Raw genomic sequence first — 25,019 nt, forward strand, 5'->3', positions numbered from 1 at the left:
ACAGGTGTCCTTCCTAGCTCAGTTGCCGGAGAGGAAGGAAACCGCTCAATGATTTCACAATCACTCCAATTTAGATCAGCTTAAGAGTTTAATGTCTGTGATAAGAGAAAACTGAGAATGTATCAACAACATTGTAGTTTCTCCACAATACTAACCTAAATGACTGAATGAAAATAAAAAAGCATGTACAGAACAGAACATATCTCAAAACATGCATCCTGTTTGCAACAAGGCACTAAAGTAATACTGCAAAAAATGTGGCAAAGCATTTCACTTTTTGTCCTGAATACAACGTGTTATATTTGGGGCACATCTAGTACAACACATTACATTGCATATTTTCAAGCAAGTGGTGGCTGCATCATGTTATGGGTATGCTTGTAATCTTTACAGACTGTGGAGTTTTTCAGGATAAAAAAAGAAATTAAAAGGAGCTAAGTACAGGCAAAATCCAAAATAAAAACCTGTTTCAGACACTTAGAGATGAATTCACCTTTCAGCAGGGCAATAACTTAAAACACAAGGCCAAAAGTATACACTGGAGTTGTTTACCAAGAACACAGTGAATGTTCCTGAGTTGTCGAGCTACAGGTTTGACTTAAATGTTTTTGAAGAATCTATGGCAATACTTGAAAATGGTTGTCTAGCAATGATCAATGACCGATTTGAAAGAGCTTGACGAATTTTGAAAATAACATTCAGAGTCTTGTGAGGCATGTGGGCGTCCTAGAGCAAAACGTGTTCGTGATGGTCTCACCTTTCCACAGAGGGACATTAGTGTGTAGCCCAAACTGTTCAGACACTACAGACAGAAGTTGGCAGATCGGTTTTACCGACTTCATACGAGTCCCAAGACGCTTGTGGGGATCGCAGAGCAAAACGGTCACTCTAGCTCTGTCATCTTTCACTGATTGTTTTTTTATGGGCATTTCTTTATTATACTAAATACATTTCCGTGGGGGGCTGACATTAACTCTGGGGGGTTTAAATATGTTCAACTGCTTTCATTAGCTTATTCTCTCACTGCCGTGAGTTTAAGACAAGGGTTTAGCTATCTTGGAATTAAGTACATTTCCAAGACGAAATCCAATAACATTATTTTCAAGAATCTAATTTCTTCATAACTTTTTTAATAGGAAGAAGCTTAAGAACATTTAAAATAACATTACTGAGGACTAGCAACTTTTCGTAGTTTAAGTATTAGCTTGAGGAAAAAAATGGCACCGTAAGAAGGTTTTGGTCCTGGATGCCCTACTGGTCCTGGATGCTTTCCTTTCCTGGTGTCTTATTACCTCCATGTTTGTACACCAATTGTGTGAATTACAACCTTGACTGATCTAATAAACCATGCATTAGCTGGTCCAATTCGATCAGGCATTCCTGTGGGTTGAATAACCTGCTGGGCTGCTGGTGCTACTGAGGCCTGGGGAAAAGATTGATCAGCCTGCCCAACTCTACTGCCAGAGGGTTTTGGGAGATTATTGTGAGGTGGTTTGCTTTGCCACTGGAGGTGGGATGAAGTGGTTAGAAAAGAACAGAGAAAGTGATACACCCCCTGCTTGAGGGAACGGGTCTTGTCTAGCTCTTTAGACTTACACACACGGCCATAGTCCATGCACATGCTGTACTAATTATGCAAAACACACATCCAAAAACACACTCACACAAACTTCCCCACTGTCTCTTAACTTTCCCTCTTTTTATTATGGTCCCATTATCCATCATCCCGTCATATGTATTACCAACATTATACTGCATAGCATGAGGAATCGGCGTGCTTGACCTAAAATGTCATAATTATACTGAAGAAGGAAAAACTGCACACACTGCAATAATTATACTACATACCACCAGCTCTTAACCTGTCCTCTGTTCTCTCCTCTACCACCAGGAGTATTACAGTGCAGTGTATTGACTTAGGCATCAAGAACCTTGATACATATCGTCTTGCAAAAGATTCACAATGTGATGCATAGCATTGCTACCATGTTGCACTGTACAGTATAATGAATAGGTACCAGTGCTTACCTTTTCCTCTATTCTCCTCTCTCCTCCCAGGAGTATCCGCTGCTTGAGGAACATCATTCACTGGAACCTGATCACAGCTTTCATCCTGAGGAACGCCACTTGGTTCGTCGTACAGCTCACCATGAACCCTGAGGTGCACGAGAGCAATGTGGTGAGTACAGGGAAGTTAATTGTACATCAATTTCAAGCCGCTTTATATGCAATATACATATACATACAGGTAACTGCCAAAATAAAGGAAACACCATCATAAAGTGTCTTAATAGGGCGCCATCAAAAGCTGTTAGAACAGCTTCAATGTGCCTTGGCAAGTGTTCAACTCTGGTAACTGAGATGGGCAAGGCATATGGTAAACATAGTTTTCATGCACATCAAACCATTCAGTGACCACTTGTGCCCTGTGGATGGGGGCAATGTCATCAGGATAGGAATGACTCACCATAGATTGAAGGTGATCACTCAGAATGGCTGTGTATTTATTGCCGTTTAACTTGCCTTGCCCTCTAAGGGTTTGAGTGGACCTCAACCATTCCAGGAAAATGCACCCCACACCATAACAACTCAAACAACTCAAGTGTTTCCTTTATTTTGGCAGTTACCTATATATAGTTTGCTGTGATACACTGTGAGGCAACACAAACACAGAAGGGCAGTACATTCATGCAGATAAGGAAGCACACACACACACACATTCAGACACCCATACAAAAATCCCCACTCTTTCCTTCTATTACTTTCCCCTCTCTCCAGGCTCACTAATGAACACACACACACACACACACACACTCACACTTTCACTTTCACTCATCCTCCTTTTTCCTCTCTCAGATCAAATTGGATTGCAATGTCACAGCTATCATTTCAAAAACATCTCCAGGGTCCGGGCGCACGCACGCACGCACGCACTCACGCACGCACGCACACACGCACACACACACACACTCCTAACTAACTAACTAACAGGCTTTGGATTACCACCATGTAGTCCTGGTTCACTGTTAATTGCCCCTCAGCTCGCCTGCATCTTGACGTTATTGCTTGTGCAAACATCCCTCACCTCAGAGAAAAGAGAACATGCTTATTTTCCCAGCTCTTTCAATTAGCCTTTACTACTACTTTACTAATTAGCTCATCACCCCCTCCGGCCCCCCCAGCCCTCAGAAATGAATGAATCCAACCCCCACTGTCAATATCTGACCTAAGAAGACAGACTGGGCGCGCTCAAAGTGACCCAGAGGCCTCCAGAGTGGCGCAGCGGTTTAAGGCGGCAGGTAGCCTAGTGGTTAGAGCGTTGGATTAGTAACCGAAAGGTTTCAAGATCGAAACCCGAGCTGACAAGGTAAAAATCTGTCGTTCTGCCCTTGAACAAGGCAGTTAACCCACTGTTCCTAAGCCGTCATTGAAATTAAGATTTTTTTCTTAACTGACTTGCCTATTTAAAAAAAGGTACAATTAAATTAAAACAGGCACTGCATCGTAGTGCTAGAGGCGTCACTACAGATCCTGGTTTGATCCTGGCCGCAACCGGGAGACCCATGAGGCGACGCACAATTAGCCCAGCGTCGTCTGGGTTCGGGGAGGGTTTGGCCGGCTGAGATGTCCCTTGTCCCACGAGATGGGTCCCATTTATGTCTGGTGAAAACCAAACATTACATTCCACAGTAAGAACCGAATGCCAACGGTCAAGCGTGGCGGTGGTAGTGTGATGGTTTGGGGATGCTTTGCTGCATCAGGACCTGGACTACTTTCCTTAATAAAAGGAACTATGAATTCTGCTCTGTATCAGAGAATTCTGCAGCAGAATGTCAGGCCATGCGTCTGTGAGCTGAAGCTGAAGCGTAGCTCAGTCATGCAGCAAGACAATGATCCAAAACACACAATCAAGTCATGACAATTGTTAAAACGCAACAAATTGGAAGTTTTGGAATGGCCTAGTCAAAGTCCAGACCTAATCCCAATTGAGATGTGGCAGGACTTTAAATGAGCAGTTCATGCTTGAAACCCTTAAATGCCACTGAGGTAAAGCAGTTCTGCATGCAGGAATACTATTTCGCGGAACTGTAACTGCATACTGTGTTGCAATCGTACTACATACTATTACAGCGTACTGTTTATAAAAAACGAATGCAGTTAAAGACAAATATCAGCATACTAGGACACGTCAGCTAATGCGCAATTGCTTTGATTCCTGCCATTCAATCATTTCGGTACAGCGCATCCCCTCACCTGTTTATCAGCTGTTGTCTCGAAAGATGATTCTCTATTTTCAAAAGGGGAGTTGGCTCGGTCACAAGCAACTCTCGAACCTCAGGAGAGTTATTTTTCACTTTTGAAAGCTGTCATTTTTGTGTTTTTTCTTGTCCTTGGTACACTGGGTTCCCCCTGCGAATATAGAGGGGGCTGTCATGCGTCAGTGGCGGGGATGTCAGGATGGTACCGCTATCACGCTATCACACTCAACCATGGCCCCACTTCACTGATCGGACTGGGAGTCTCTCACCCTCAATGGGTCGATTAGAGTAGAGGCTAGAGAAAATGGAGAGTTGTGAATGAACTGCGATCCTGATTTGACAGCTGCCCTGAAATGCCTTTAGACTACACAAGGGGTAGAGTGGAGGGAATTGGAAAGGGTCACTTGAGATCTTAGCCCAAATACACTGAGATTGCTGGCTGTAGAGTCCCATTATCTGTGTGACTTTGATGATTTGATGGGTAGTACCGGGTCAGGGAGTCTTTTGGTATGTCCTCGAAGTAAGTGGGGTGAGACTGTGAAGCTAGACAAGGATTCAATGACACTTTCATATTGAATAGAGATTTTCCCCACTCAGTACATTACTCTTTTCTTTTCACTAGGTACCATATGAATAACTACCTGAGCAAATGCTAAATTCAAATATTTTTTCTTATTGTCGTGAAAAAGGAGGTAAATAAGAAACACCTGATTTGGAAAGACTCCTTATTTTGATTGTGAACCAAGGCCACTCCCGACCTGCATGACAATAAGGAGTTCTCATCTAAGCCTCTAGTCTTACATATGTTAAGAAATTTTCATGAAACTACTATAGTTAAACACTTAGACAACATATTCATCACAGGCCTTCAGAGATGGGCTTTGCTACTTTTGAACAAACGCCAAAGGGGAGCATCTCCCCCCTCTTTCCGAACTGAGATCATCGCCCAATGAGTCGTCGTTCCTCAATCTTGAGAGAGAGATTAAAGACTGACAGATCTCCTGTCTCATCTCCCAGCTGTAGACACTGTCGTGAAATTATTGTCATCAAAAGGAGAGACTTTTCAATTTCTTCAAAACAAGTCAACTTTATTATTTAATTATTGCAGTAATGGATGTTGTCAACGAACAAGTGATTCATTGAGAGCCCAACAACAAAAGATACCATGGCCTTTTATAGCAACGATACACCCCCTTCAGTCTACATGACAAACAACAGATGTATGGAATGAGTCACAAGGTTAAGATTCGTATGAAAGATACTTAGAATTCACAGCAGACAGTATCTCCTATGGAGACTGTTTTCATTGTAAAGAGACCAGGGTCTGTCCCCCCAACTCCATACTGGAGCCATCTCCCCCTGGTACGGCAGCACAGAAACATAACTCATGCTATGGAATGCGGTCTCTTTAGGTTTATCAACCAAAGACATCATACATCTTCTGTCAGTGTTAAATCTCCAATAGCCCCACTATCAGTTCACACAGACACAATTGAGTTATAAGAGCCCTCTATTATGTTGCATAAAACAACCATTTGATGCAATTACAGTATTATGACATAATCTTGCAATTTTGCTCTCACAACACCTAGTCCAGACTCCCCCTGTGCCATTCTCTGACTCTCTCAATCCAAAGTAACTCCCAAGTGGCCCTCAATGATCTGGTCTCAGTTATTGTCAAAGAAGATAGAGGTTGAAGTGCTAAAAGTGGCAGACAGATGTGTACTATCTTAAATTGACCAGTTTCTCACAGCATGAAAATAATCCTGCAGCACCAGAAAATGTGAATTATTATGTGGATTTGAATTAAATGGACATTTTTGTAGGTGTTGATAAATGTTTCTTTAGGACAAATAGTTTTACATTTCAAATTGGAAATTGCAAACTTTAGAACCCTTTTTAAACCTCGAATACACTACAATTAGAATTTTCTGCTGCGCAGGAAAATTATCTGCGACAACAGAGTGATCAAATTAAGATAGCAGATCAATATTGACTTTGGACTTGTTGAGAGGTATTGTCAGTGTTGGATGACTCAGACTGTCATAGGCCATGGGAAGTGAGAGCTATGATGCAGTTTAACAAGTAATGCAGGAGGTCAAATCTGCCATTCTTAAACTGCCACGGTGACCTTTGTTTGCCAGACATCTGCCTATATACCAGTCCCAAATTGGAAGCATTCAGAGAGACCTTTTGACAATACTCAGAGCATGATAGAGAAGCTCAAACAAGCTGCACATTTTAAATAAGGATTGCACGGTGGAGTGTCACTCGCAAATTGAGTGTTTTTTAGAGAACCAGGGCTGCATCCAAAATGGCACCCTATTCCCCATGTAGTGCACTACTTTTGACAAGGGCCTACAGGGCGCCATTTCAGATGCAGCCTGGATCGGCAACAACCCCCTAAGGAGCGAGGAAAGGAACCAGTGGTGGCTTTACAGCTCTCACTTTTTTTTCTTCATTTTTACTAGCCTTAATCTTTTTTGTTATTCTTTCCTTCCTCTCTATAAAAAGTTGTGGTGCCGGCTGGTCACGGCAGCCTATAACTATTTCCACGTGACAAACTTCTTCTGGATGTTTGGGGAGGGCTGCTACCTGCATACAGCCATCGTGCTCACCTACTCCACGGACAAGCTACGGAAGTGGATGTTCATCTGCATCGGGTGGTGTGAGTTAACACTTAGCTCATCGAGGGAAAGACGGATGTGGGTTGATTGATTCATTTCCCTCGTCACAAAGACTGTAAGTCGACTGTAACAGAGACGATGTGTGCTGTTTTACAGGTATCCCTCTTCCAATCATCATCGCATGGGCCATTGGCAAGCTTTACTACGACAACGAAAAGTAAGCACATGTATTTTTCTTTCACATTCTCTCTCGGGTTCTCTCTATCTCTATTCATGTCCCTGTGGTATCGATTTGTCTTTGGAATCAGGCAACAATCTTGTCCGTGTCTAGGTCCTCTCAGACCCATCAGAGTGACCGTTGTAGTGGATGAGTTTTGGATGTCGCCCAGTCATCTCCTTAATTGTACTTTCTGCCAGGTCATTAAACAACCGATTTATCCTCATTTTACGGGAGTCTTAGTGAACCTGCAACCTATAATTTCTCTGCATACAGAATAGCAGGTTGACGTTTATTGTCATGAGTCTTGCCCTGTTGGCAGAACTGAGCGATGTCAAACTTAGGCCAGCTGCAAAGTCAAAATTGTCTATATTGCAAAACTTCATGAAAACAGAGATTTCCTACTTGGTTTTAATTTAAGGCTGGGCATTAGGGCTAGCAGTATAGTTAAGGTTAGGATTAAGGTTGGGGTTCGGTTTAAAATCTGATTTTTGGACTTTGTGGCTGTGCCAGCTAGTGATCACTCTGCACAGCTGTCTCCAAAACAAGATTCATTATGAAAAACACCAAAAGAAAGATGCCCAGGGTCCCTGCTCATTTGCGTGAACGTGCCTTAGGGATGCTGCAAGGAGGCATGTGGACTGCAGATGTGGCCAGGGCAATAAATTGCAATGTCCGTACTGTGAGACCCATAAGACAGCGCTACAGGGAGGACAATTGATCATCCTCCCAGTGGCAGACCACGTGTAACAACACCGGCACAGGATCGGTACATCTGAACATCACACCTGCGGGACAGGTACACAATGGCAACAACAACTGCCCGAGTTACACCAGGAACGCACAATCCCTCCATCAGTGCTCAAACTGTCCACAATAGGCTGAGAGAGGCTGGACGGAGGGCTTGTAGGCCTGTTGTAAGGCAGGTCCTCACCAGACATCACTTGCAACAATGTTGCCTATGGGCACAAACCCACCATCACTGGACCAAGCAGGACTAGCAAAAAGTGCTCTTCACTGATGAATCGCGGTTTTGTCTCACAAGGGGTGATGGTCGGATTCGCTTTTATCATCGAAGGAATGAGCGTTACACCGAGGCCTGTACTCTGGAGCGGGATTGATTTGGAGGTGGAGGGTCCGTCATGGTCTGGGGTGGTGTGTCACAGCATCATCGGACTGAGCTTGTTGTCATTTCAGGCAATCTCAACACTGTGCGTTACAGGGGAGAAATTCTCTTCCCTCATGTGGTGCTCATCCTGACATGACCCTCCAGCATGACAATGCCACCAGGCATACTGCTCGTTCTGTGCGGGATTTCCTGCAAGACAGGAATGTCAGTGTTCTGCCATGACCAGCGAAGAGCCCGGATCTCAATTCCATTGAGCACGTCTGGGACCTGTTGGATCGGAGGGTGACGGCTAGGGCCATTCCCCCCAGAAATGTCCGAGAACTTGCAGGTGCCTTGGTGGAAGAGTGGGGTAACATCTCACAGCAAGAACTGGCAAATGTGGTGCAGTCCATGAGGAGGAGATGCACTGCAGTACTTAATGCAGCTGGTGGCCACACCAGATACTGACTGTTAATTTTACTGACCAGATACTGACCCCCCCCCCACTGTTCAGGGACACATTATTCCATTTCTGTTAGTCACACGTCTGTGGAACTTGTTCAGTTTATGTCTCAGTTGTTGAATCTTGTTATGTTCATACAAATATTTACACATGTTAAATTTGCTGAAAATTAACACAGTTGACAGTGAGAGGACGTTTCTTTTTTTGCTGAGTTTATAATAATATATATATTTTTTTAAATCACAAAAGTAGTGCACTTGGCTTTTAATAGTCCTGTATTAGCGTACCGATATAGCCGCCTGCAGCGTGGGTAAAAATTGTAGCACCCTCACCCCCAAACTACTTCCCGTTGGTATGGGATAGCCCTTCGACAGACTAGTGTGCTGTCCTGGGGGGGTGTACTTGTACATCCAGCTGCGTCTCGCTTCAGAAACAGGACATACGCTCCTGCTCCTATCAGCTGTTCCAGCTTGTGCAAGGCAACTTAATTACTCCATCATCAACCTGACTTGAAATAGCCTAAGCAAACATACTCCACATCCTTTCCCATTCTCTGATATTCTGCTCTCTAATACAATCAGAAAACACTCTTGGTAGAGTTTAAATTTCTTCGCTCAACCAGCTGGTTGGCTGGGGGGCATCAGTTTCATTAGTGCTATACCAGGAACCTGACAGTTTCCACTGCATCACATCGGAGTCTCTTGCTTACACAGGGGTTGCCGTGATATCCACCCTCCGAAACCTGTTAGCTTGTTTTTCATAATGCTCAGCAGGGGGCGAAAACAAACTTCTATCCAGACACAGTTCCCCCAATCCCTCTGCTTTTTTTTACCAAGAGCTGTTTTGCTCTCTCTCTCTCACTCTCGCTCTGATACCAACAAGGTGAAGACGGAACAAATGAACGATTCACTCCACTGAACTGAGTCTGTAGATTGAGTGAATCTGGAGCGTCTCATCCCCTCGGAGAGCGTCTTCTTTTCCTTTTTTCATCCCTTTGTTTTTACTGCAAAGTGGATGTAATTCCACCAAATTCTTTGTTTTAGGTGTTTTCTGTTGCTAGAGAGGAGTGCTGGACTTTACAAAGGCCTCTCTTGTTCTCTGCCAGTACTGGCTTTGATAGGCTAAGCCCTCTCACCCACCTCTGATATCAATTGTGATTGGCCGAGGCCGATGCTCATTTCAGTCAACTTTAAAAAATTGCTGGCAAAGGTCCCGAGGTCTGCTTTGTCATTGAATAAATGTGACTGGTGGACCTTCTGCATCGACCAGTATGATTGGCTCAACTCTCTGTGTTCTAAATTGCAGGTGCTGGTTTGGGAAGAAGGCAGGAGTGTACACAGATTACATCTACCAGGGCCCAATGATCCTGGTGTTGCTGGTAAGACAGTGTTACACAATCCTTTTCACATTTCTCCATATTTTTCCTCCTAGTATAGACATTTATAGACATAGTGTTCTAGCCTTGTCCTTGTTAGGTTTTCCTACATCCATGACCAAGCTCTTCCCCTTTACACCTTCCCTCTAAGTGTGTTTGTATTTACAGCACCGCACAGTTAGGAACACTGACAAAATAACATTATTGTGCACTCAAGCAGAAATAGTTTTTCGAGGTCAAGTAATTCAAAACAAACAGTCGAAAGGTCATTGACATTCTATGGTGTGTGAACTTTATACCGCAGCCTTCCAACGCACACACTCACGCACGTGCAGTAATACCATCATGTGAAGCTATTTGAACGGCGTGACACCTACTACACATATGCAGAACTGACTGGGTCAGTTGGACTGAATATGATATGTGAGGAATATGTATGAATCGTAAATGATTTGTAGCACGCTAAACTGTGACCGTTTTAGCTCAGCTTGACTCTCTTTACACATTTTCTCCTTAAGAAAGTTTAAATAGTAGACTGTTTTTCTCATGCCTTCTCCCTACATAACTCATCAGACACTCACACATAGCGTTGGAACATGATTGAACATACAGTACCAGTCAAAGGTTTGGACACACCTACTCATTCAACGTTTTTTCTTCATTTTTACTATTTTCTACATTGTAGAATAATAGTGAAGACATCAAAACTATGAAATAACACATACTGTATGGAATCATGTAGTAAACCAAAAAAAGTGTTAAACAAATCAAAACATATTTTATATTGGAGATTCTTCAAAGTAGCCACCCTTTTGGCATTCTCTCAACCAGCTTCACTTGGAATGCTTTTCCAACAGTCTTGAATGAGTTCCCACATATGCTGAGTACTTGTTGGCTGCTTTTCCTTCACTCTGTGGTCCAACTCATCCCAAACCATCTCAATTGGGTTGAGGTCGGGTGATTGTGGAGACCAGGTAATCTGATGCAGCACTCCATCACTCTCCTTCTTGGTCAAATAGACTTTACACAACCTGGAGGTGTGTTGGGTCATTGTCCTGTTGAATAACAAATGATAGTCCCACTAAGCGTAAACCAGGTGGGATGCTGTATCACTCCAGAATGCTGTGGTAGCCATGCTGGTTAAGTGTGCCTTGAATTCTAAATAAATCACTGACAGTGTTACCAGCAAAGCACCCCCACACCATCACACCTCCTCCTCCATGCTCCATGGTGTGAACCACACATGCGGAGATAATCCGTTCACCTACTCTGCGTTCCAGAAAGACACGGCAGTTGGAACCACAAATCTCAAATTTGGACTCATCAGACCAAAGGACATATTTCCACTGTACTAATGTCCATTGCTCGTGTTTTTTTGCCCAACCAAGTCTCTTATTATTATTACTGTCCTTTAGTAGTGGTTTCTTTGCATCAATTCGACCATGAAGGCCTGATTCACACAGTCTCCTTGATGTTGAGATGTGTCTGTTACTTGAACTCTTCGAAGCTATTTTCTGAGGCTGGTAACTCTAATGAACCAATCCTCTGCAACAGAGGTAACTCTGGGTCTTCCTTTCCTATGGTGGTCCTCATGAGAGTCAGTTTCATCATAGCGCTTGATGGTTTTTCGACTGCACTTGAAGAAACTTTCAAAGTTCTTGAAATGTTCTAGATTGACTGACCTTCATGTCTTAAAGTAATGATGGACTATAATTTCTCTTTGCTTATATGAGCTGTTCTATGGACTTGGTCTTTTACCAAATAGTGCTTTCTTCTGTATACCAACCCTACCTTGTCACAACACAACTGATTGGCTCAAATGCATTAAGATGGAATGAAGTTCCACAAATTAACTTTTAACAAGGCACACCTGTTAATTGAAATGCATTTCAGGTGACTACCTCATGAAGCTGGTTGAGACAATGCCAATAGTGTGCAAAGCTGTCATCAAGGCAAAAGGTGGCTACTTTGAAGAATCTCAAATATATACAATATTTTGATTTGTTTAACACTTTTTTTGGTACAACATGATTCCATATGTTTTATTTAATAGTTTCGATGTCTCCACTGCTATTATACAATGTAGAAAATTGTAAAAAAATAAAGAAAAACCCTGGAGTAACCCTGACTAAGTGTGTCCAAACCTTTTGACTGGTACTGTATGATATAACCAGCACGCTACAATTTAATGTAAAAAATTGATTTTTATTTATTTTCCCTTAACCTCAGTAGTCAATCATTCTAAGACCTTGCTCTGAAGCATTAAATTGCCTTTTTTTTACTCGTTTACATTTACATTTAAGTCATTTAGCAGACGCTCTTATCCAGAGCGACTTACAAATTGGTGCATTCACCTTATGATATCCAGTGGAACAACCACTTTACAATAGTGCATCTAACTCTTTTAAGGGGGAGGGGGGGGTTAGAAGGATTACTTTATCCTATCCTAGGTATTCCTTAAAGAGGTGGGGTTTCAGGTGTCTCCGGAAGGTGGTGATTGACTCCGCTGACCTGGCGTCGTGAGGGAGTTTGTTCCACCATTGGGGTGCCAGAGCAGCGAACAGTTTTGACTGGGCTGAGCGGGAACTGTACTTCCTCAGAGGTAGGGAGGCGAGCAGGCCAGAGGTGGATGAACGCAGTGCCCTTGTTTGGGTGTAGGGCCTGATCAGAGCCTGAAGGTACGGAGGTGCCGTTCCCCTCACAGCTCCGTAGGCAAGCACCATGGTCTTGTAGCGGATGCGAGCTTCAACTGGAAGCCAGTGGAGAGAGCGGAGGAGCGGGGTGACGTGAGAGAACTTGGGAAGGTTGAACACCAGACGGGCTGCGGCGTTCTGGATGAGTTGTAGGGGTTTAATAGCACAGGCAGGGAGCCCAGCCAACAGCGAGTTGCAGTAATCCAGACGGGAGATGACAAGTGCCTGGATTAGGACCTGCGCCGCTTCCTGTGTGAGGCAGGGTCGTACTCTGCGAATGTTGTAGAGCATGAACCTACAGGAACGGGTCACCGCCTTGATGTGAGTTGAGAACGACAGGGTGTTGTCCAGGATCACGCCAAGGTTCTTAGCACTCTGGGAGGAGGACACAATGGAGTTGTCAACCGTGATGGCGAGATCATGGAACGGGCAGTCCTTCCCCGGGAGGAAGAGCAGCTCCGTCTTGCCGAGGTTCAGCTTGAGGTGGTGATCCGTCATCCACACGGATATGTCTGCCAGACATGCAGAGATGCGATTCGCCACCTGGTTATCAGAGGGGGGAAAGAAGAAGATTAATTGTGTGTCGTCTGCATAGCAATGATAGGAGAGACCATGTGAGGATATGACAGAGCCAAGTGACTTGGTGTATAGCGAGAATAGGAGAGGGCCTAGAACAGAGCCCTGGGGGACACCAGTGGTGAGAGCACGTGGTGCGGAGACAGATTCTCGCCACGCCACCTGGTAGGAGCGACCTGTCAGGTAGGACGCAATCCAAGCGTGGGCCGCGCCGGAGATGCCCAGCTCGGAGAGGGTGGAGAGGAGGATCTGATGGTTCACAGTATCAAAGGCAGCCGATAGGTCTAGAAGGATGAGAGCAGAGGAGAGAGAGTTAGCTTTAGCAGTGCGGAGCGCCTCCGTGACACAGAGAAGAGCAGTCTCAGTTGAATGACTAGTCTTGAAACCTGACTGATTTGGATCAAGAAGGTCATTCTGAGAGAGATAGCAGGAGAGCTGGCCAAGGACGGCACGTTCAAGAGTTTTGGAGAGAAAAGAAAGAAGGGATACTGATCTGTAGTTGTTGACATCGGAGGGATCGAGTGTAGGTTTTTTCAGAAGGGGTGCAACTCTCGCTCTCTTGAAGACGGAAGGGACGTAGCCAGCGGTCAAGGATGAGTTGATGAGCGAGGTGAGGTAAGGGAGAAGGTCTCCGGAAATGGTCTGGAGAAGAGAGGAGGGGATAGGGTCAAGCGGGCAGGTTGTTGGGCGGCCGGCCGTCACAAGACGCGAGATTTCATCTGGAGAGAGAGGGGAGAAAGAGGTCAAAGCACAGGGTAGGGCAGTGTGAGCAGAACCAGCGGTGTCGTTTGACTTAGCAAACGAGGATCGGATGTCGTCGACCTTTTTTTCAAAATGGTTGACGAAGTCATCTGCAGAGAGGGAGGAGGGGGGAGGAGGGGGAGGAGGATTCAGGAGGGAGGAGAAGGTGGCAAAGAGCTTCCTAGGGTTAGAGGCAGATGCTTGGAATTTAGAGTGGTAGAAAGTGGCTTTAGCAGCAGAGACAGAAGAGGAGAATGTAGAGAGGAGGGAGTGAAAGGATGCCAGGTCCGCAGGGAGGCGAGTTTTCCTCCATTTCCGCTCGGCTGCCCGGAGCCCTGTTCTGTGAGCTCGCAGTGAGTCGTCGAGCCACGGAGCAGGAGGGGAGGACCGAGCCGGCCTGGAGGATAGGGGACATAGAGAGTCAAAGGATGCAGAAAGGGAGGAGAGGAGGGTTGAGGAGGCAGAATCAGGAGATAGGTTGGAGAAGGTTTGAGCAGAGGGAAGAGATGATAGGATGGAAGAGGAGAGAGTAGCGGGGGAGAGAGAGCGAAGGTTGGGACGGCGCGATACCATCCGAGTAGGGGCAGTGTGGGAAGTGTTGGATGAGAGCGAGAGGGAAAAGGATACAAGGTAGTGGTCGGAGACTTGGAGGGGAGTTGCAGTGAGATTAGTGGAAGAACAGCATCTAGTAAAGATGAGGTCAAGCGTATTGCCTGCCTTGTGAGTAGGGGGGGAAGGTGAGAGGGTGAGGTCAAAAGAGGAGAGGAGTGGAAAGAAGGAGGCAGAGAGGAATGAGTCAAAGGTAGACGTGGGGAGGTTAAAGTCACCCAGAACTGTGAGAGGTGAGCCATCCTCAGGAAAGGAACTTATCAGGGCGTCAAGCTCATCGATGAACTCTCCAAGGGAACCTGGAGGGCGATAAATGATAAGGATGTTAAGCTTGAAAGGGCTGGTAACTGTGACAGCATGGAATTCAAAGGAGGCGATAGACAGATGGGTCAGGGGAGAAAGAGAGAATGTCCACTTGGGAGAGATGAGGATCCCAGTGCCACCACCCCGCTGACCAGAAGCTCTCGGGGTGTGCGAGAACACGTGGGCAGACGAGGAGAGAGCAGTAGGAGTAGCAGTGTTATCAGTGGTAATCCATGTTTCCGTCAGTGCCAAGAAGTCGAGGGACTGGAGGGACGCATAGGCTGAGATGAACTCTGCCTTGTTGGCCGCAGATCGGCAGTTCCAGAGGCTGCCGGAGACCTGGAACTCCACGTGGGTCGTGCGCGCTGGGACCACCAGGTTAGAGTAGCGGCGGCCACGCGGTGTGAAGCGTTTGTATGGTCTGTGCAGAGAGGAGAGAAAAGGGATAGACAGACACATAGTTGACAGGCTACAGAAGAGGCTACGCTAATGCAAAGGAGATTAGAATGACAAGTGGACTACACGTCTCGAATGTTCAGAAAGTTAAGCTTACGTTGCAAAAAAAAAAAAAAATCTTATTGACTAAAATGATATAGTACTGCTGGCTGGTGAAGTAGGCTGGCTAGCAGTGGCTGCGTTGTTGACTTTGTTTGAAAGTGTAGCTGGCTAGGTAACCTTTAACTGGCTAGGTAATTTCTCTAAACTACACAATTATCTTGGATACAAGGACAGCAAAGACAACTATGTAGCTAGCTAACACTACGCTAATCAAGTCGTTCCGTTGTAATGTAAGTTTCTACAGTGCTGCTATTCGGTAGAAGTTGGCTAGCTAGCAGTGTTAGCTAGCAGTGTTGACTAGGTAGGAGAACGGCAGCGCGGCGGACGAAAATAGCTGGCTAGCTAACCGATAATTACTCAAAACTACACAATTATCTTAGATACAAAGATAGCAAAGACAACTATGTAGCTAGCTAACACTACACTAATCAAGTCGTTCCGTTGTAACGTAATCGTTTCTACAGTGCTGCTATTCGGTGGCTAGCTGGCTAGCTAGCAGTGTTGACTACGTTACGTTACGTTAGGACGAAAATAGCTGGCTAGCGAACCTCAATAACTACACAATTATCTTTGATACAAAGACGGCTATGTAGCTAGCTAAGTAGCTAGCTAAGATCAAACAAATCAAAGATAGCAAAGACAACTGTGTAGCTAGCTAACACTACACTAATCAAGTCGTTCCGTTGTAATGCAATCGTTTCTACAGTGCTGCTATTCGGTGGCTAGCTGGCTAGTTTGACATCGTTTGACATACATCAGTCAATATACTGTATCAGCCCATTATCAGCCTGAAAACTTGAAACCCTGTTACACTCATCTTTTCCCATTGACTGCAATGTACCGAGAGAAAGGTCAAGCCTGTGACACATCTTTTCTAATTTCCTGCAATGTATTGAGAAAAACGTCAACTCTGTGACAGTTATTTCCAGCACAGACAAAGCTTGTTTTATTAAATGTTTCTTTCTCATAACTAACCAATGTAAATCTTTCTACATTCTTATTTTCTCTCTGTTTTCAGATCAACTTTATATTCCTTTTCAACATTGTGAGAATCCTAATGACTAAGCTGAGAGCCTCCACAACCTCAGAGACAATACAGTACAGGTGAGCCAGGACCAGGGCCCCAAATGGCCCCTATACCTTTCACAGTGCATTACTTTTACCAGGCCCCCATAGGTAATGCTCTACCTCCTTGGATTTCTTCACATTTTCTTGTGTTGCAATGTGGGATTAAAATATATTTAATAGTTATCTACTCTATCTGCTTGTCAAAGTGGAAGAAAAAGTATATTTAACCTCTACTCAATAGGAGGAGCTGTTAGCACTTTTTTTTTCTTGACGTTGCCAAATTAAACTGCCTAGTACTCAATTCTTGCTCGTACAATATGCATATTATTATTATTATTGGATAGAAAACACTCTCTAGTTTCTAAAACCGTGGAATTATGTCTCTGAGTGAAACAGAACTCATTCTACAGCACTTTTCCTGCCAGGGAGTGAGATTTCAGAAATCTTGGCCTCTGTTCCCAGGTCAGTTTTTAGGTCCCTGTGAATGCTATGGGGCTACAAACACTGCCTACGCCTTCCTCTAGATGTCAGTAAGTGGTGACAATTTGAATGGAGTCGATTGCGCAATCTGGGACTTTATAAAAGACCAAAGGGCGGAAGTACCTTTCTTTTCTTCCCTGCGCTTGACGCACGATGGACGTCGGACTGGCCTCCTTCCAAGCTTTGGTTTAGCCAGTAATATATCTCCGGTCATGTTTTTACTCGTTATAGGTGTTAAAGACATCATAAGGTAGTTAATTTAAACCGTTTTATAGCAATTTATATCCGTTTAGTGCGATTTTCTGGCATTTCTTTGTGACGCACTTCCAATAGTTGGACACTTTTCCAGTACATGCCGAACGTTAGTGGCCATTTCGACAGGACAAGAGGACATCTTTCGACCAAAAGACGATTAGACCGGAGAAAGGATACATTGCCCAAGATTCTGATGGAAGTTCAGATAATAGTAAGAACTATTTATGATGATAAATCGTTGTTCTGTTGAAAAATGTTAAACGCATATGCCGCCATTTTCTTTGGGGTAGCTTCGCTTTGGCGCACCCTGTATTGCACAGTAAGGATAATTTAAAAAATGTAATTCAGCGATTGCATTAAGAACTAATTTGTCTTTCGATTGCTGTCCACCCTGTATTTTTTAGTCAAGTTTATGATTATTTATTCATTAGACTAGATCACTGTCCAAGATGGCGCCCGACATTTTCTGGCCAGTTTGGCTAATATTCTCATTGTATAACCACGTTTTTTTGTGGCTAAATATGCACATTTTCGAACAAACTCTATATGTATGTTGTAATATGATGTTACAGGAGTGTCATCGGAAGAATTCTGAGAAGGTTAGTGAAAAAATTAATATATTTTGGTGGTGATAATGCTATCGCTCTTTTTGCCTTGAATCAATGCTGGGGTAATGTTTGCACATGTGGTATGCTAATATAACGATTTATTGTGTTTTCGCTGTAAGACACTTAGAAAATCTGAAATATTGTCTGGATTCACAGGATCTGTGTCTTTCAATTACTGTACGCTGTGTATTTTTAAGAAATGTTTTATGATTAGTAATTAGGTAATACACGTTGGTCTCTGTAGTTATTCTAGTTGCTTTGGTGAGAGTTGTGATGGTGGCTGCAATGGTAAACTATGATTTATACCTGAAATATGCACATTTTTCTAACAAAACATATGCTATACAATAAATATGTTATCAGACTGTCATCTGATGAAGTTGTTTCTTGGTTAGTGGCTATTTATATCTTTATTTGGTCGAAATTGTGACAGCTACCTATGCAGGAAAAAAATGGTGGAAAAAAAAGTGGTGTCTTTTGCTATCGTGGTTAGCTAATAGATTTACATATTGTGTCTTCCCTGTAAAACATTTTAAAAATCAGAAATGATGGCTGGATTCACAAGATGTGTATCTTTCACCAATATTTCAGATTTTTTAAGTGTTTTACAGCGAAAACACAATATAGCATTATATTAGCTTACTACAATAGCCAACCACACAACAGCATTGATTCAAGCCAACAATAGCGATAACGAATAAACCAGCAAAAGATATTAATTTTTTCACTAACCTTCTCAAACTTCTTCAGATGACAGTCCTATAACATCATATTACACAATACATATAGAGTTTGTTCGAAAATGTGCATATTTAGCGGCACAAATCGTGGTTATACAATGAGAATAGTAGCCAAGCTGCCAACAATATTTCGGGAGAAATTTAAACTTGACTAAAAAATACAGGTTGGACAGCAAATGAAAGATACATTAGTTCTTAATGCAATCGCTGTGTTAGATTTTTAAAATTAACGTTACTACGACATACAGCGTGCGTTAAAGCGAGACCGCACCGAAATTAATGGCGGAATATGAGTTTTACATTTTTCAACAGAACAGCGAATTAACATCATAAATAGTTCTTACTTTTTGATGAGCTCCCATCAGAATCTTGGGCAAGTTGTCCTTTGTCCAAAAGAATCGTTGCTCGGTTGTAGATTGTCGCCTTCAACTTTGGAATTAGCAGTAAACATTAGCCATGTGGCCCAGACGTGCCCAACTCACTAGAACGCAGCACAAATAAATACCTGAAAATCACAATATACTGATATAAACTGATATAACTCGGTTTAAAATAACAACATTATGATGTCTTTAACACCTATATCGAATAAAATCAGAGCCGGATATATCTAAGGGCTATAACGGGAGCTTTCTAGAACGCCATCCTGAGGTCTGTCTTGCGTCATGGCGAATGAAAGAAAGAGAGGACCCCACGTTGCCAGCCCATTTATAAGGCCTCAGATCTGCCTAGCAACTCCATTCCAATTCTCACTATTTGCTGACATCCAGGGGAAGGCGTATGCAGTGCATCTCAACCAATAGAAGACATGCAAATTAATAAACCGACCTCAGAACAGCCTGCAGATTTCAGATTTCTCACTTCCTCATAGGAAAATTGCTCCAACTCGAGTTCTGTTTTACTCACAGATATAATTCAAACGGTTTTAGAAACTAGAGAGTGTTTTCTATCCAATAGTAATAATAATATGCATATTGTACGAGCAAGAATTGAGTACGAGGCAGTTTAATTTGGGAACGAAATTATTACAAAGTGCAAACAGCACCCCCTATTGAGAAAAGGATAAACACCATGGGACCACGCAGCCGTCGTAACGCTCAGGAAGGAGACGCGTTCTGTCTCCTAGAAATGAATGTACTTTGGTGTGAAAAGTGAAAATCAATCCCAGAACAACAGCAAAGGACCTGGTGAAGATGCTGGAGGAAACAAAAGTATCTATATCCACAGTAAAATGAGTCCTATATCGACATAACCTGAAAGGCCGTTCAGCAAGGAAGAAGCCACTGCTCCAAAACCGCCATAAAAAAATCCAGACTACGGTTTGCAACTGCACATGGGGACAAAGATCATACTTTTTGGAGAAATGTCCTCTGGTCTGATGTAACAAAAATATAACCTTTTGGCCGTCGTTATGTTTGGAGGAAAAAGGGGGATGCTTGCAAGCCGAAGAACACCATCCCAACCGTGAAGCATGGGAGTGGCAGCATCATGTTGTGGGGGTGCTTTGCTGCAGGAGGAACTGGTGCACTTCACAAATATATGGCATCATGAGGGAGGAAAATTGTGGATATATTGACGCAACATCTCAAGACATCAGTCAGAAAGTTATAGCTTGGTCGCAAATGGGTCTTCCAAATGGACAATGACTCCAAGCATACTTCCAAAGTTGTGGCAAAATGGCTTAAGGACAACAAAGTCAAGGTATCGGAGTGGCCATCACAAAGCCCTGACCTGAATCCTATAGAACATTTTTGGGCAGAACTGAAAAATCGTGTTTGTGCGAGGAGGCCTACATACCTGACTCAGTTACACCAGCTCTGTCAGGAGGAATTGGCCAAAATTCACCCAACTTATTGTGGGAAGCTTATGGAAGGCTACCCAAAACGTTTGACCCAAGCTAAACAATTTAAAGGCAATGCTACCAAATACTAATTGAGTGTATGTCAACTTCTGAACCACTGTGAATGTGATGAAATAAATAAAAGCTGAAATAAATAAATTTTCTACTATTATTCTGACATTTCACAATCTTAAAATAAAGTGGTGATCCTAACTGACCTAAGACAGGGAATTTTTACTAGGATTAAATGTCAGGAAATGTGAAAAACTGAGTTTAAATGTATTTGGCTAAGGTGTATGTAAACTTCTGAGTTCAACGGTACATACATACATACCCATATATATACGTATACACATATATACATACATACATACATATATACATACATACATACATACATACATACATACATACATACATACATACATACATACATACATACATATATACATACATACATACATATACACACTTAGAATATAGCTTTATTATTCCCCGCATCCCCTACCACCAATTGGAGTAAATTAATAAACAATAACACTTAGGCTTCTACCTTAAGTTTATTATACACATTTTACAGACAATCTATTTTACAATAGTTATATTTTGTTTGTTTTTAGTCCTTCCTCTATTTCTGATGTCCATGCAGTTTGATTTCTATTTGTAACTGTGCTATTTCACAACATTTCTGAACCTATATACATTTTACACACCCCATATGTTTTACATTGGTTATCTTGTTGTTATTAGTCCCCCCCTTCAGCTCCATTCAACCCGTCCCATCTATCTCTTAACACCATCCATTTTGGATTTGGATTTGCCATATATTTTTCAACTGTGCTGTGATGCTTCACAAAAGTACTGAACCTTTCTTTTTTCATAGCTTCTACAGATTGTAAATTAAATAACTTTTTTTGCTAAAATAATAATTATATTATTAATTGATTGACTATGACTTTTCAAATCACCCATTATTGCTATCTGCAGCGTTAGTTCTAGGTAAATGTTGCAATTCTTCATCCATTCCTGGACCTGTGACCAAAAACGAGCTACATATGGACAATACCAAAATTTGCTTTCTTATTAGGATCCCCATTAGCTGTTGCAAAAGCAGCAGCTACTCTTCCTGGGGTCCACACAAAACATGAAACATAATACAGAAGGACATCATACAGAACATCATTAGACAAGAACAGCTCAAGGACAGAACTACATACATTTTTTTTTTTAAAGGCACATGTAGCCTACATATCAATGCATACACACAAACTATCTAGGTCAAATAGGGGAGAGGCATTGTGCAGCGAGGTGTTGCTTTATCAGTTTAAAAAAAAACAGGTTTGCTGTTTATGTGAACAATATGAGATGGAAGGAAGCTCCATGCAATAAGGGCTCTACATAATAAGGTACACTTTCCTGAATCTGTTCTGGATTTGGTGACTGTGAAAAGACCCCTGGTGGCATGTCTGGTGGGATAAGTGTGTGTGTCAGAGCTGTGTGTAGGTTAACTATGCAAACAATTTGGGATTTTCAACATATTAAAGTTTCTTATAAAAGGAAGAAGTGATGCAGTCAGTCTCTCCTAAACTCTTAGCCAAGATTTATATCAGCCCTATGATTACAATTAAGAGCTAAATGTGCCGCTCTGTTCTTGGCCAGCTGCAGCTTAACTAGGTATTTACTTGCAGCACTGGACCACACGACTGGACAATAATCAAGATTAGACAAAACTAGAGCCTGCAGAACTTGCTGCTTTTTGGATGTGGTGTGAAAAAAGCAGAGCATCTCTTTATTACGGCTAGACCTCTCCCCATCTTTGCAACCATGGAATATATATGTTTTGACCATGACAGTTTACAATCTAAGGTAATGCCAAGTAATTTAGTCTCCTCAACTTGTTCAACAGCCACACCATTCATTACCAGATTCAGCTGAGGTCTTGCACTTAAGGAATGATTTGTACAAAATACAATGCTCTTTGATATAGAGATGTTCAGGACCAGTTTATTACTGGCCACCCATTCCAAAACAGACTGCAACTCTTTGTTAAGGGTTTCAGTGACTTCATTGGCTGTGGTTCCTGGTGCGTATATGGTTGAATCATCAGCATACATGGACACACATGCTTTGTTTAATGCCAGTGGCAGGTCATTGGTAAAAATAGAAAAGAGTAGAGGGCCTAGAGAGCTGCCCTGCGGTACACCACACTTTACATGTTTGACATTAGAGAAGCTTTCATTAAAGAAAGCTCTTTGAGTTCTATTAGATAGATAGCTCTGAATCCACGATATGGCAGAGTCCCACCCTTCAGCTCCATTCAACCCCTCCCATCTATCTCTTAACACCATCCATTTTGGATTTCTATTTGCCATATATTTTTCAACTGTGCTGTGATGCTTTTTCAACTGTGCTGTGATGTTTTAAACAACAGATTATGGTCAATAATATCAAAGACTGCACTGAAATCTAACAGAACAGTTCCCTCAATCTTCTTATTATCATTTTATTTCAACCAACCATCAGTCATTTGTCAGTGCAGTACATGGTGAGTGCCCTTCTCTATAAGTATGCTGAACGTCTGTTGTTAACTTGTTTACAGAGAAATAGCATTGTATTTGGTCAAACACCATTTTTTCCAACAGTTTGCTAAGAGCTGGCAGCAAGCTTATAGGTCTGCTGTTAGAACCAGTAAAGGCCGCTTTACCACTCTTGGGTAGCGGAATTACCTTGGCTTCCCTCCAGGCCTGATGACAAAGACTTTCCTCTAGGCTCAGATTAAAAATATGACAGATAGGAGTGGCTATAGAGTCAGCTACCATCCTCGGGAGCTTTCCATCTAAATTGTCAATGCCAGGAGGTTTGTCATTATTGATCGTTAACAATTATTTTTCCACCTCTCCCACACTAACTTTACAAAATTAAAACTTCCACTGCATTTCTTTCATTATTAGTTTTTTATGCATGAATATAATTGCTCACTGTTTGTCGTGGGCATTTCCTGCCTAAGTTTGCCCACTTTGCCAATGAAATAATCATTAAAATAATTGCCAACATCAAATGGTTTTGAGATGAATAAGCCATCTGATTCGATGAAAGATGGAGTTGAATTTGTCTTTCTACCCATAATTTAATTTAAAGTACTCAAGTTTTTTTCCCCCATCATTCTATATATACAGTATATCATATTTTGGCTTCATAATTAAGTTTATTTTTTATTTTTGTTGAGTTTAGTTACAGAATTTCTCAATTTTCAGTAAGTAAGCCAGTCAGATGTACAGCCAGACTTATTAGCCACTCCTTCTGCCCCATCTCTTTCAACCATACAGTTTTTCAATTCCTCATCAATCCATAGAGCCTTAACATTTCTAACAGTCAGTTTCTTAACTGGTGCATATTTATCAATAATTGGAAGAAGCAATTTCATAAATTCATCAAGTGCAGCGTCTGGATGCACCTCAGTAATCACATCAGACCAACAAATATTTTTAACATCATCAAATAAGAGTCACAGCACAATCTTTTGTATGATCTCTTATATACAATTTTAGGTCCAGTTGTTGGAACTTTGGCTTTTCCTGGATATAGCCACTATATTGTGATCACTGCATCCAATGGGCAAGGATATAGCTTTAGAACAAAGTTCTACAGCATTAGTAAAAATGTGATCGATACATGTGGATGATCTTGTTCCTGTAGTGTTTGTAAACACCCTGGTAGGTTGATTAACAACCTGCACCAGATTACAGGCACTGGTTACAGTAAGAAGCTTCCTCTTGAGCGGACAGCTTGATGAAAACCAGTCAATACTCAGGTCCCCAAGAAAGTAGACCTCTCTGTTTACATCACATACACTATCGAGCATTTCACACATATGATTTAGATACTGACTGTTAGCACTTGGTGGCTTATAGCAACACCACGAAAGAAAAGGCTTTAGATGTGCCAAGTGAATCTGCAACCACAACACTTCAATAACACTCGACATAAGATCTTCTCTAAGCATTACAGGGATATGGCACTGAATATATACAGCAACTCCTCCCCCATAAGCATTTCTGTCTCTTCTATAGATGTTATATCCTTGTATTGCTTCTGCTGTCTCATCAAATGAATTATCTAGGTGAGTCTCAGAAATGGCTAATATATGAATGTTATCTGATGTTGATTTCATGAACCTTTTTTCTAAGGCTACATATATTAATATGGGCTATTTTCAGCCCTTTCCTGGGAAGCTTATCAGAGATAGACATAATATTGAAAAGAGCAGACAAAGTAAGATAAAAAATATATACATTTAGCAGTCCATGAATCAATTGGTGTGTGTGTGTGTGCGCTGCGGGGTTGAGGCTACGAACCCATAGGCTTGGCTCTCTCATCCCTTGCAGGCTTCTGGGAGGGAGGGAGGGTGGACAATGAGCCTGTCGTAGCAGATGTACGCAATATACCCCTGCGCTCTGGCAGCTTTCATGGTTGGGATCAGTTCTTTTCTCTTCTGGTGC

At 42.5% G+C, this 25,019-nt stretch overlaps 1 protein-coding gene across 1 annotated transcript in view; it reads left to right on the forward strand.

The window, feature by feature from the left end:
• The window catches only part of LOC120043971 (corticotropin-releasing factor receptor 1-like), a 223,283-nt gene that overhangs the window by 184,152 nt on the left and 14,112 nt on the right, over window positions 1-25,019 (forward strand). The window contains exons 7-11 of the mRNA XM_038988567.1: window positions 2,059-2,179; window positions 6,774-6,927; window positions 7,043-7,103; window positions 9,980-10,052; window positions 16,548-16,633. Coding sequence (XP_038844495.1) covers window positions 2,059-2,179; window positions 6,774-6,927; window positions 7,043-7,103; window positions 9,980-10,052; window positions 16,548-16,633 — 495 coding nt within the window. The remainder of the gene's footprint in view (window positions 1-2,058; window positions 2,180-6,773; window positions 6,928-7,042; window positions 7,104-9,979; window positions 10,053-16,547; window positions 16,634-25,019) is intronic.

The sequence above is a fragment of the Salvelinus namaycush genome, chromosome 3, assembly GCF_016432855.1.
Source record: "Salvelinus namaycush isolate Seneca chromosome 3, SaNama_1.0, whole genome shotgun sequence".
Lineage (NCBI taxonomy): Eukaryota > Metazoa > Chordata > Actinopteri > Salmoniformes > Salmonidae > Salvelinus > Salvelinus namaycush.